The sequence below is a fragment of the Pimephales promelas genome, chromosome 5 (assembly GCF_988280905.1).
Source record: "Pimephales promelas chromosome 5, fPimPro1.hap1.1, whole genome shotgun sequence".
Taxonomy (NCBI): Eukaryota; Metazoa; Chordata; class Actinopteri; order Cypriniformes; family Leuciscidae; genus Pimephales; species Pimephales promelas.
In genome coordinates, this window is record NC_142773.1 from 34,683,234 (window position 1) to 34,696,902 (window position 13,669).

The 13,669-nt window shown below is 36.8% G+C and overlaps 1 protein-coding gene across 4 annotated transcripts in view; it reads right to left on the reverse strand.

Annotated features, from left to right (window-relative positions):
* The window catches only part of arhgef4 (Rho guanine nucleotide exchange factor 4), an 81,354-nt gene extending 67,975 nt beyond the window's left edge, over positions 1 to 13,379 (reverse strand). The window contains exons 1-2 of one of the 4 annotated variants that reach the window (XM_039676671.2): positions 12,801 to 13,377; positions 10,276 to 10,305 (exon numbers count right to left, since the gene is read on the reverse strand). In XM_039676671.2, coding sequence (XP_039532605.2) covers positions 10,276 to 10,305; positions 12,801 to 12,983 — 213 coding nt within the window. In that variant the 5' untranslated portion in view covers positions 12,984 to 13,377. Of the gene's footprint in view, positions 1 to 3,877; positions 3,982 to 10,275; positions 10,306 to 12,800 lie in introns of those variants that run through there. The other 3 variants (XM_039676675.2, XM_039676670.2, XM_039676673.2) reach the window with 3 other exon arrangements.
* Positions 13,380 to 13,669: the final 290 nt, after the last annotated feature.

A 13,669-nucleotide genomic window follows, 5' to 3' on the forward strand; every position in this document is an offset into this window, starting at 1 on the left:
AAAGCCCAGGAAATTACTTGAATTCTTGACATTAAACCACACTAGCACCACTATTTACTTTCTAAGGCCATTAGGGTGTAGTGCAGTGGTTTGGTTTTGACTTTCATTGCACGTCAAGTATCAACTCAGGCAGCACAATTTCAGAACTGTTCATCATACAAAAGCAACAAAAATGTGCTTAAAATTGAATATTGAAATGTAATTATAGGCCTTACAATATGCAGACTGAATGGGACATTTTGACAGATCAATGATCAGCAGTCAATAAGTCACGAGAGAGAAAAATATATAAAGACAATTAGAAAAAAAAAATACATACATATACATATATATATATATATATATATATATATATATATATTAACTGGACACTCTAATAAATGCTGGGTTGTTTCAACCCATATTTTAGTCAAATATGGTCATATACGACTTTTTTTTTTTGTAATTTTAATTAAACAGTTATGTTTGTCCATTTTTTGACTCAACAAGTTAAAACAACCCAGCATTTTTTAAGTGTAAAACAAAAAAATGTTTAATTTAATGTTACTTGCCGCTTCTTAATAATTATTATGAAGTTTACTTCACAACTGAAAATTGTTTCAAAGTAAGTCCTAAACCAATTTCATTCGGTGTAGTTTTGTTCATGTTTTTAATGCGGAGTATGTAAGTACATGTCACACAACCTATCCATGTCTAAACTGTCTAGCTGACTACCAAGTGAGAGATTTTGTAGTACAAATATACAAATTTAAAAAAGCAAACTAATATTGAATTAAAAAGGCCCTGAGAAAGAGGTCAAACACCATTGCAAGTGTATAACCAGGACACAAACACCAGGGTGAAGAGTCAAAAGAAGGCTTGGATGATGCCCTAGGCTTGTGGTCCAGATTGCCGAGGAAGCGACCAATCATCCTGTTCGTCTTTCTGTGCCCAAAAATGAGCTACTAGCTTCTGACTCTAATAAATCTATGTGCAGTGTGTCAAAAAAAAAACAAAGAACTAGCATGGACCAGAGAAGCGAAAATACTTCAGCCTCAGATTCTGGACGGGAAAGCATCCACCCTGCAATTTTGAGAAAGGGAAAATTTTCAGGCAGCATTGTGGACACTATTTAGTATTCGCCACCAGTGTCCACAGAAGCGGTTTTCCCTTGAGAAAAGAACGTTGACAGTTGGCAAATAAGGCCAGAGGCTTTTGTGAGCAAACTTATGCAAAACCTGACTGTTACTGTAAATCAGGCCCACTCTGGGACGTTCCTCTGGCTCTGATGGAGTCAGGACTATCCGGGGGCCGAAGGGCTGGCAGGCTGTACAGGGCGAGACCGGAACGTTCCACATTTCTTTTCCTCTGGGACAGATGAAACACATTCATGGCCCCCACACACAACACTGACACAACACCACACCTTGTTTGTTTTTCTGAACCACGGACGATTTTAACACACTTTTATTATTGGCTATGTGCAAAAGGGGGAAAAAATGATACCAATGATAAAAACAACAGCTGTTTCATGAGGGACACTAGCAGCTGCAGAATGCTACTGTACCTGACACAGCAACAATTCCATCGGCATGAGCACAACAGATATTTTCCAGAGCTGTTCATGTCTCACTATCCAGCTGCATCCCAAAGGATACGAGAAAACACAAATGTTGAAACTGGTTCTGTACAAGACGTTATAAACATTTATGGTTAAAAGCTTTCTTTGTTTATAATTCTAACAAGTGCCAGCCATTGGTATTCGTTTTTACTATCAAACTTATGTCATTCAACACTTGTAGTTGTACCTGCTGTGTCCTAAATCAGTGCTATATAAAAGACTGTTGGTTTATGGATGGTGACCTCTCTTCTGCTTTGTTTGACAAGCCCTTTAACTCTGAACTCGGCAGGAGTTTTAAATAGCCTGTGACGGGCACAACAGATTATTCTAAAACTAGGAGGCTCCATCAGGACATCCCAGCAAGAGGTGAACAAGAATCCCTAATTTACTCTTTCAGCCCAACTAATCCAACAGGAAGTCTGAAATGAAGGGGAAAACGGCGTCAAGCCGAGGTTAGGTACAAATCAATATCTTTGAATCTGCCTTATTCCATCATTATATTTTAATATTTTGGTGAATTTCATGAAAACTGTCAAGAACATGTTCCACATTTAAAAAATGTTTTATCTTGGAATGATTTAATGTTGGAAGATTCATTATTTGCCAATTTAGCATTATGACCAGTAGTCGAACTGTAAAAAAAAATTCAAGAGGGATGGGATGATGACTTTGTAGGGCACTGAAATGTTTATATATGTTTATATATATTTATATATATATATACAGTATATATATATATATATATATAAATAACTTCATAAATAAGTTCCAAATGATAATTATTTTTGAGCCCCACACTTTTTAGGGCTATGTGGATGGTAAAGATTATGATAAAGAGTAATGACAAAAGCTTTTTCCTAATAAATACATAATGAACACATACATTTATCTAACATATGCATACACCTCAGTGACTTTCAATAATTCAATGCAACTTTGACAACGATCCCTTAATCAACACACTTTAGCTTTGATCGTTATTCTTTCCAATGTAATGTCAGAAGATGTTATATCCTTAAACACGAATCAAAGATATATCATACCTTCTGTTCTCTTCTTTTTAAAGAATATCAAAAGTTGCATTTACATTTTCCATGCCCCTCGCATCCTCCCTCAAATCTAGCCCTAATTATGACATCATTTCCATGACAATTCAGCAAATTTCTCCCAATTCCTAATTAACGTAAACCAAAATATCTCATTATTAATACTATACTGTAAAAATAAATTAAATTGTTATGTATTTATTTTGATAGTATTTATTGAAATGTATTTAATTCATGCTGATTTAAATAAAAATAAATGTAGTATTGAGAATCACCAATGACAAAAAAAAAAAAAAAACTTGACAAGAAAGTCTTGACATTACTTTAGGGGAAATGTTTTGAGTTGTTGTGAAAATAATCTCAATGCAAAAAAAAAAATCTTAATGGTCCTATTTCTTTTTTCTTTTTTTCTTTTTTTAGAATAATATATTTTTTATTGGTATGAAATTATCATGTTTTCATGAGATTCCCCCATTCATTTGATTATGCAGAGATGTCAAATTAAGGGTACTGTGGTATAAAAATTAACATTTCTAATAGTTCACTGGAGCAAACACATAATTCTCAATGTGGGATAACATGGGAACAGAGTAAAGAGAGTGGGAACAGACTAAACCTTTAAAAACTGAGAACAGTGGCCTACAACCTGTACAGAACTACATTAGGCTGCTTCACAGAAGAGCTATATGATAAAAATGTAATCTCAAAGCTCAAATGTATACAATTCACATTCTGTATACAAGAGTTCGCGAGGCCAGTACCGAGACGAATCAAAGGAATCCATGATATATTTACAGACTTCACATCAAAACAATGGAGTTTTATTCAGCAATCATTCCGTGGTAAATCCGTGATGTGATATAGCCTATTTATGTACAATAACAAATTGTCTTAACTAGAAAACTGCAGATCACAAATGCCATAGGTGTTTCTATCAATAAGGGATTAAATAATAAAATATAAAAAAAAAAATTGGCAAACCAACTCCCAACCTCTCAGCGTAAAACAAAAACAACATTGGCAGCTACATTACAACGTGGTGTAAAATAACATGGCTGAACAAAGAACAATGTGTTTGACCCATTTACAGGTGTCTACACTGTAAACTCTACATCAATGAGACTTTTGAAGTACAGGAACATTGATGACAATAGTCATCTCATGTCCAAAAGCAAATGGATTGGTCAACTGACCACAAGAAGATTTACATCAAGTAGTTTCTCAGACATACCTGTGCCATGTCTCTGTGCTCACAGCCTCTGTTTGGCATCCTAACAGCCACTCTTCTCAGAAAGCTGATCTGAGTTCAGCCAGACTGGCTCCCAGAGTCCATTCATCGCCCCAGACTGCTCCTCAAGCACTGAGACTTCCAGTTCCCTCACTCCACAGCCTGTGGCTCAAACAGTGACACGAAAACAAAGGAGGAGGAAGGAGGAAGCCCATCCCAAAACACAGAGTGAAAGAGGGAGGAAAAAAAATGAATAAGAGAAAAGGGCCAGTCAGGACAGCCTGACGGCGCTAAGAAATTCAGGTTTTCCCTGAAAGCGGGTTCGCTCCGCCTTTTCTCCCGGAGGATGCTTAATCATTTCTCAGAGCGGTTTTACGGGTATTTACCTATTTTAACTACAGTGTGTTTTGCATGGCAGTGCATCTTTGTGAGGTTTGCGCAAACAAGTGCTATATTTTAAAGAGATAAAAAGTGAAGGCCAGGTGGACAATAGAGGAAGGAATATAAAATGCTTTCTTTCAAGCAAAAGGGTGTGATTCGCCTCAATCATTTAGAGCGATGTTTCACAAACTAAGCAGTGTTTTGTTTTTGTCATATGAAGTAACTTAAGTACCACTGCCCATTAATTCTTCAGGTCACTTGTCCCTTTAAAGTCCTCATGAACACCACAGTGACTTACCTGAAAGAATCAGTGTATTCGAATGAATCGGTTGAGTGAATAATTCAATGACTCACTCGATTGATTAAAGCTACACTGTGTAACTCTTTTAGTTTATTCTTAGCTAAAAACACTTAGTTCTTTCAAAAATATATGTGCTCATTAATGTACATTTACTTCGTTCAAGTAATAAAGTATTCTCAATATGCCATTGAAAATACATACGGGTAAGGGGTACTAATGTCGGTCGCCATGTTGTCCCTCCATCTTGAAAGTACATTAGCCAAAGACGGACATACCCGTTAATTCAAGCTTCACCTTTCGCGTTTACGTTTGAGTTAGCACTCATGGATGAGGTCGAACTGGAAGCCATGTTAATCTTGGACTACATTGGCCACCGTAGGAGTTAAAACTAAATCGGAATAGAGATATTCACTGGATGGTCATATACCTTTTCACCACTAGATGGGGGTAAAAAAAAATCACACAGTGTAGCTTTAATTAACGATGTAACCTGACACCCATCACTGAAAAATTCCCACCTCTAATGCATATCTTAATAATCTCATTATTACTTCTAAAATGAAATTTTAATCCAATCATTTTGTGTTGTAAATTCAGTTTTCTAGGTTTACAACTAACTTACTTTTTTAAAATCACTAGGTCAGCTTTCATATGTGCAGGTTCTAGTGCTTCAAGGTGAAAAGAAATAAATAAACAAATTGCCAGTTCAAATCTGGCACACCTCCTGCAGCCCTTCGCCTGTGGCAACTACCTCCAAAGAAGAGTGTGCGTGAGAAGTCGCTTTATTCTAAAAGGAGAGGGAATGAAAAGAAAAGCAAGCACTTCCAGATCCCTTTGTTTAGGCCATAACGAATACCCCTGAATAACTGTCTCTCTCTCTCTGTCTCACCTAGCATGAATCTTGCACTAAATACTAACATATTATGGTCATAATGAATGCAGCCACCAAATGAAAGGCCATTGTTCCAGGCAGGCATGTGACTTTTATTACTGCGAGTGATCAAAATCAGTTATTCTGTGTTGGGCGGGTTGAGGGGGAGCGAGCACAGAGGGAAGTTGTCAGTCAGAAGCTGAAAGAGGTCACAATGCAAGTGGGGCGGCACATGATAATGAGGAGCACTTTCCGATGCCTGACTGATTATCGGACCACGTAGAAAATGCGACACTACGCTGAACTTCAAATGCGCGGACAAAACACACTGTCATTCCAGTTAATCCACAGAGGAAAGATCCGAAGCATAGAAACAACACAACTACTGCCAACTCTCTTTAGCTCCTCTTTTCACATCTCTGTGGTTCCCAGACATTTTTAGTGAGTACAGTAGTGTTTAACCCATTGTCTAAAGAAGTCTAAGGAGAGTAATTATGGAGCGTGTATCCAGAGAACTTCAAGTACCCATGGTGAAGTTTACCCTGGCAGTGCGTGGCTATCATCCGCTAGCCACATGAGAGTTTTGGCGCAGCCAATGCAGCGTTCTAAAGCCAGCTCTGAGGTTCAGCACTGGGTCAGGAGTGTGACAGGTTACTCTTCCGGTCCGCAAACAAGAAGAGCAATGCTGGGACTTTAGGTGATATTACGGACTATTATTAGATTTAATGTGGGAGTTTATGACTGATGTAGCATTATTTGCATGTTTGTGGCATTATAACTCATGCTTCTAGCTTGCACTGCCTGTAGGGCACAGCCCATCAAAGCATACTTAAGAAGAGCATGTGACCATAAATCTAAAATTATGTCTCCAGGGTCGCGGAGTATAATAGTATGCCGTTTACAGCATGTAAATACTTTGTAGTACATATACTGTAAATAACCCATGATTTTCATATAAGTCTAAACTGAGAGCAAACTGCACAGATGGAACCATTAGATCGATATAAAAATACAAAAATATGCATGTGTACAAAGTAAAATCCCAAATGTTTAATGTCAACATTCTTAAACACTCAGACCTATTTTAAATGAAATGTCATGATTACTCAAAGGCTAAACGCACTTGGCTGAGTTTATTACTGTAAAATAGGTACAAGCTGAGACATGAAGAGGCAGATTGATGTTAAGCTGGAAAAGCATGAAATTCTACCAGTATTTCATCTCTTGAAAAATCCCTCTCATTAAAGGCAACTGTTTTTACCTTCAACTTTTATTTAGTATAACACGCCTCATTATTCAAATAATAATTTTACATGAATATATAATTATATAAGACTTTGCGTATGATTGGAGAAAATTTATATATTTGACTGAATCACAATTTAATTATTTTAATTTTCCATTTCATGTAAACTTTATAGTAATCAATTGATCAAATAAATTGTAATAATATTTCACAATATTACTTTTTACTGAAACATTTGATCAAATAAGTGAAGCCTTGGGGGGCATAAAAGACCACTTTCAAAAAACAAAACAAAAAAATCTTATGAAGTCCAAACCCAAAATTTTGAATTAAAATGTATTTATCATTCAAAGAAAATTACAAAAAGGTACAGTCAACGCATGTCTGGATGTTCCAAAATGCCTCATGGCTCAATTATCAAGAACAGAAAGCTACATAAATCACTCAGACAAGGACTGAAAGATTGCGCCTCAAACTCTCAGCATGAATAAGATCTGTGACAGAAGCAAAGCGACGCCAAGATCGTTCTGTGGAATAAACAAAGTTCAGTAGTGTAAAGGTGCTGCCGTTAACTATATCAAGAGCTCTGCATCACACTAGCCTATGAAGGAGGGTGGGCCAGTAGATGCTATCACTCAAATGAGTTAAACAGAGGATGGCCCTCAAAAGAGCCATATAAGCTCACAATGAAAGGTTATGGTCAAATGAGACAAAAATCAAACCAGTGTGGCACAAATCTAACAACCACTGCAAAAACACAGCACAAAGAAGTGTGACAAATCCTTCACTACTCAACCAACCAGAAAAACAACTAATATGCCAGGATTAATGAGTCAAATAAATTCACAACTGTCAGCAAATATGCTTATCTTAACATACTTAAGCCTACTTTATCATTTGATTCACAAATTTCTAAAGCCTATAATTGTCAACATGATCAAAACTTAACTGAAAACCCTCTTGTACACAATCTATCACATGCCTTTTGTTGTTTGATTGATGGTTCGTACGTTTTAGCAAGTAAAAGGCCTTTACTAAAGAAGTAAATGTGAAAATAACTTAAATATTGTAAGAAATATTTCATGATGAACACTTTAGTTTTAGATTTGGTTTACTTATTTATCATTCCTTTTTTAGAAAAAAAATCATGTTCGAAAGTATCAAATATGATACATCAGGCTTTTGAGGAATGTTTATTTGGAAATTTCTCAATCATCAGTGTAGTGCGAGCCAATCAAAAACAGCTTTAATCATAAAACTAAGCATTTAAATATCATCTTATCAGACATATTGGGAGATAGAGTAACAACTGGTATGCATTTTCTGTAAGTTGCCTGCTACAATAATCTCAATGGTTTATTAAAATTTGTAATTTCTAGCAATAAAAATATCAAAAACTGCACAAAATTCAAAGTTTTGCTCAGTATGGCCTTCTCACATATGAGCTCCATGTTCACCTATGAGCCACAAAAGCCAAATGTATCAAATATGACACTAAAATAAAACATAAACATTTTTAAAGAGTTTTTTTTTTAATCTAAGGGTTCAAAAAACGGTCCCATTTAAAAAAAAAATCTGACAATTATTATACTATACATTATTATTTCATGCTTTACAGGGTTAAGGTTGCTATTAATTATTACAAAATATCAAATGTACGCAGTCCTATTTAATGTGTCATTTATATTAAGCAAGATGCATATTATCCAGTTTAAATTCACCAAAAGCTTTTTGAATGGGTGGGATTTACAGACTATGATTCTCTAGATCAAATTGCCTTATTTTTCTGTCGATAAATACCAAGTTCTGGCATGCAACAGATCCAATGAGTGGCCAATGAGCTGCGGCTCAACATTCAAATACCGGAAGTGTTGCTGTTACCAGTCTGCAGAGCACTTTCTGAAACCCTCCACCTTCCCCAGCTCCACCTGTATACTGTAGATCTGCCTACGACAGGGTTATTTCAAGTATGTTACATGTGCAGCAGTAAATGTACCAACTACATATAACCTCCAATTATAATAACACTTAGGCCCCGTCCACACTACTGCGTTTTCGCTTAAAAAACGGAGAATTAAAATAAATATGTTCTCCGTCCACACACCAGCGTTTAGAATTGATCTCCGTCCACATTAAAACGACTGAAAACGTGGATCATGTGACCATTCACCAACACTGGGCATGCCTGTGTAAACAGGAAACGGGTCAGGTAATGGGTGGCTGACGAATCAGGGAAGGACACGTCATGACTGATGACACCCAATCATAGAGCCGAACGTGAGCCCCTGCGTCATCGTTTCTAAAGTCCTCAGTTTTGTCCCGTCTTCACTAAAACGCCCTCCAGAGATTCAAAACGCAAAACGGAGCTGCAGCGTTTCTAAACTTCTCCGTTTTATGTCTTCCTTTTTTCCGTTTTAGCAGACTGATCTTATGAAGTAGCGTGTGTATGACACGCCAATTCGTATTTCCATTTTTGGCGTGCTATCAACACGCATAATCGCTTTTCAGCGTGTTTATGAACGCCGTTGACTTAACGTTATTACTGTATATATAAATATATGACTTACCTCAACCCCGTCCCTAAACCTAACCGTCACTGGGGTAATGGCATTTATGACTGTTGCCTTACCATCCTAGGAAAAAAAAAAAGATCGCTCCCCAGATGTAGATCTACATTTGCTTCGTTTCGCGTGGACATTTGACGGCGTGTACAGACACGCGGAATCACTCGGACGTTAATGGCGTACACATTCACGCATACACGCGGATAGCTCAAAATGCGTAGAGATTACACGCCACTTGACTCGAAAGTCATGATGTCATGTTGGTTTTAGTCTGGACGGGAGGTGCAAACATAGCAAAAGGTCTCCGTTTTTAAACGAAAACGCAGTAGTGTGGACGACGCGGCCTTAAGCTGAATGGTTTAACCTGACCCCTGACATAACATAATTGACTTAAAATTACATCATTAGTGCCAACAAAATAAAGTCAATGTTACAGCAAAAACTAACAAGCACCTGGGAACAAGCATTCAGAATGACTATATGAACGTCCTACTGAATTAAAAAAATTGTACGCAACAATATTAGGCAACATTTCAATAAAACAAGAATGGAAGCAAACAAATTGTGCGACAGGAATCAGCAACTACTGGTATAAAACCAACATACTGTACATATGGTGCACCAACCATCTGCAGAAACTACACCTCAAAGCATTGCATAACTCCTAAGCAACATCCGACAAGTTAAGGCACAGCCTTTACCGGGTGAAGGCAGATAGGCTGTTGGCAGCGTATATGAGGGGAAAAGTACAATATGTCCTGATGGTGCATGCTTGATCCTCAATGATTACATCAAAACCGTTGGCTGAATGACGCTTAGTGGGATTAAATTCGAATGAATGGATCCTCATATTAAATGAAAAATGGCAGATCTAATAGTATTGTGCATTTATTAGACAATGAGCTCAGCTATTTCAATGCAGCAGCGTTAAAATGATTTAAATGAATTGAATGAGAATTATGGAAATGATTTAGCACATGTGAATTCTTGGGTTTTCAGGTTCATCAATCTCTACCTCAAAAGAAAGACTGAACTTACCTGGGGAAGAACTGCCGACGGGCTTAATCTCTGGAGACACACAAAAAGGAAACATACAAGACAGTTTCAAGGTGTGTTTTGAAGTACCAACAATTCTCAACAGAACATACGCAAGGCATGCATAAGGCAAATTGTTGACATGAACATAAAACCCAAGGAACTGGTACGGCACAACTGAAACAATCATTCGATATTTTAGTGTTTAATTAGGGTGAGGACGACGTAAACAAGACGTTATTAAATGCACAGCACATACCTACAGCATTATGACTTATTCTGAGGTAAAACAGGTCTCTTCGGTTAGTTTTAAAGCCTAGTGTAGTTAAAAGTAATGTTGTCAAATAAACATTAAACAGAAAAAAGCGAACCCATGGTGCTTGTTAAAAGCTACTGTTTCTAGTGCAACTCCTGTTCAGTCATAAATGTCTTAATAAATACATGCCTTTGTTTGATCTACCAGCCATCCATATGGTTCACCACTATTTAAAAAAAGTTCCCGCTGTGCTTTAAAGTCGGTGTTCATTCTTAACCAATCAAAACTATTAAAACCGGTTCAAGGTTGTGCTGTGACCTCAGATCTAAGGCAGCCGGTTCGGTTTCATTGCAAGAACGCTATAAAGGTAAAGAGTTTAGGTTCAGGATTTATATTGTCTTTAATTAAACCTGATTACGTTGTCCAATCTTATCCATATTGAAATAATAGTCTACTAAAAATACTAATAATACAAACTGCAGTGTTATATTGAGTCCAACAAAATGTTTGGGCATGCAGAGGTTCTTTAGCTATGCCTTGCTTTGAATAAAAGATGCTAAACCACAGATAAACCCCTTATAGGTCATTGAGAAGAGCTTGTGATTTACAGCTGTTACATTCATGGAAAGGTTCAAATGGCAGCAGTTCAAAGACTGGTTGAGGGGATAGTGCATGGATGCAGTCAGCCAGCCATTAGATGTTTCAGTGCCCGAAGAAACACTCAGTGTTGGAACAGGTTCAAGGATTTGGCTGCATTTTTCCTTTCAAATATGGAGCCAATACAAAAAGATATATGGGTTGGATTTATCTGTTGCTTAATTGGAAATCGCTTATCTTATGAGTTTTTAATGAATTTTTTTAGGCTCAAGGAGATCAGATCAGCTATGATTTAGTCAAGGGCGTATCATTACAACTAGGCGACCCTAGCAATTTTAGGGAGATAATACTTACTTTTCACAGACCCCACAACAACTTTTCAATGGCCATACAATAGTCTGATGATGATATCACACTTTTCAAGTGTCTCATAGTCATGCCATGTTATGATTGGGGTATAAAGGGATGTGATTGAGGGGAAGGGGTAAATAGTTAAATAATGATGAGCTTAACAGACCCCCAGGGTTGAAGCAGGTGGAGGGTCTGACTCCACTCAAAGCAATTTAAACTTTCTAAGGAGTGAATCTACAGTGAGGCATATCTTCACCATCTGTTATGAACAAGACCATACTCTCAGTTGTTGTCAACCAGGAAATCATAAAATTAGTCAAATTTAGTAAACAATAAAAATAAAATAAAGCAGCACAAAACTAAACTGACATATTTTTTATTTTTTGTATGACATATGACTGACAAATATTTTTTTGAGATTAAATTTTTTTTAAGAACCACTGCTTTAGATAATATTACAAAAGCAGCTGCCAAGTACAGTGCATACGAAATATGCTTCCTCTCTAAATAGCATGCTATTACCTCTATAAGGAAATTTCTAAATGAAAGTTATTAAATATTTCTGAGAAAATTTGAATACTGAGGCACCCCGAGTTTGTACAGGCTGAAAAACCTATATTTAATATAATAATTATACCATAACTATGGTTTTAATGACAACATTAATTGAGAGGCAAACATTTCTACTCATAAAATATTTTTTAAGTTAACTACCACAAAAATGGTAAAAAAAAATAAAATAAAATAAAATAAAAAAAATTTTAAACAAAATGGTGACCGTACCTTAGATATACACTTTCTCTCCTATATGGCAAAAATATATTTTCTAACTTGTTTCTTTTTTGGGTTTTTTTTTTTTTTTTTTAATTAAGACATTTAATTGAGAAGCAAAATGACTTAAGATATTAATTGTTTTCTGAAAAATGTATCAAAATTAAGTTTGGTTTACAAAAAATATCTGCCAATTGTTCAGAAAAACACATTTAAATGCAGAAAAGGTTTATTATTCTTCTTGTTTTAAGCATAATCACTTAATTTAGATAAAACTGAATATTTTTAGAACCTGAGAATATTTAATTTGTAGCCTGTAAAACAAGACTAAAATAATGAGTTTGCAGTGCATATTGATGACAGTTTAGATGTTATTATATTCTGCCAACCACCCAAATCCAAAAATAGTATTGATTTATATGTAAATAATCCAGACTAGCATTAGAAAATCATTACTGTCAGACGGTAAACAACTAAGGACCTGACTTTATTGTGGAGCGTTTAAATATTGTTCATAACTTCAAATTGTGCTTCCATATGCAGCATGCCTTACCTGACACAACTTCACAACTGTCCAGCAAAATATGTAGGCGGAGAGGGAAAACTTAGCCCTCATGTATCGCTCCGGTAAGCAGGCGAGATGCATCTGCACCTCATCCAGTCCCCCGTCTCCAGCAGAACGCTCCAGTTCACAGCCATGCGTCCCAGTACCGTTCCCAGCGTCAGACTCTTCCATGTTTACAATGACTTCAACAAGTTTAAAAGTTCTTTAACGGGCAAAACATGCTAACAGTACCTGTCTGCTTCATGTTGGTTGTTATTAAGTCATCTGAATGTCATAGAAGGCAAAGGCTCTTCAACAGTGCATGACATTTGTGTGTAGCTACTCAACCGCAGGTGATAGTGCAATGTTTATTTCATCGCTGTCAGTAGTTAAACATATTTTCCAGCTCCGCGGCGCGACGGTGTATAAAAAGCAGTGCAAAAGTCTCTGGTGGGGTATAACAAATTCCAGCGTCCCACGTTTGTCGGTGACAGGGGTGAGAGGAGGCAGAGTTTCAGATCCAACACCTCCTCCATCTGTACACTACACCGTAAACGAGCGACGCGACGAGACAAACCAGAACGCGACCAGTATGTACAGCGAATCTGAGGACACTACTGTGAGTGTGAGCAGCGTGAATTGTAGACGGAATTCTGACGTCAACGTCCAATGGACCAATCAAAGACTTCGTTTACGCAAACAGCGCGACGCGACAAACCAAAACACTCGCTTGGACTGTAAACAACTTCAGTAATTCGGTGTGAATTATATGAGGTCAATTGGTATTTTAAGTAGGCTATAATTATACAAAAATAGGTGTTTTTTGTTTGTTTGTTTGTTTGTTTGTTTGTTTTGTCTGAAGGACCCTCATCCAGACA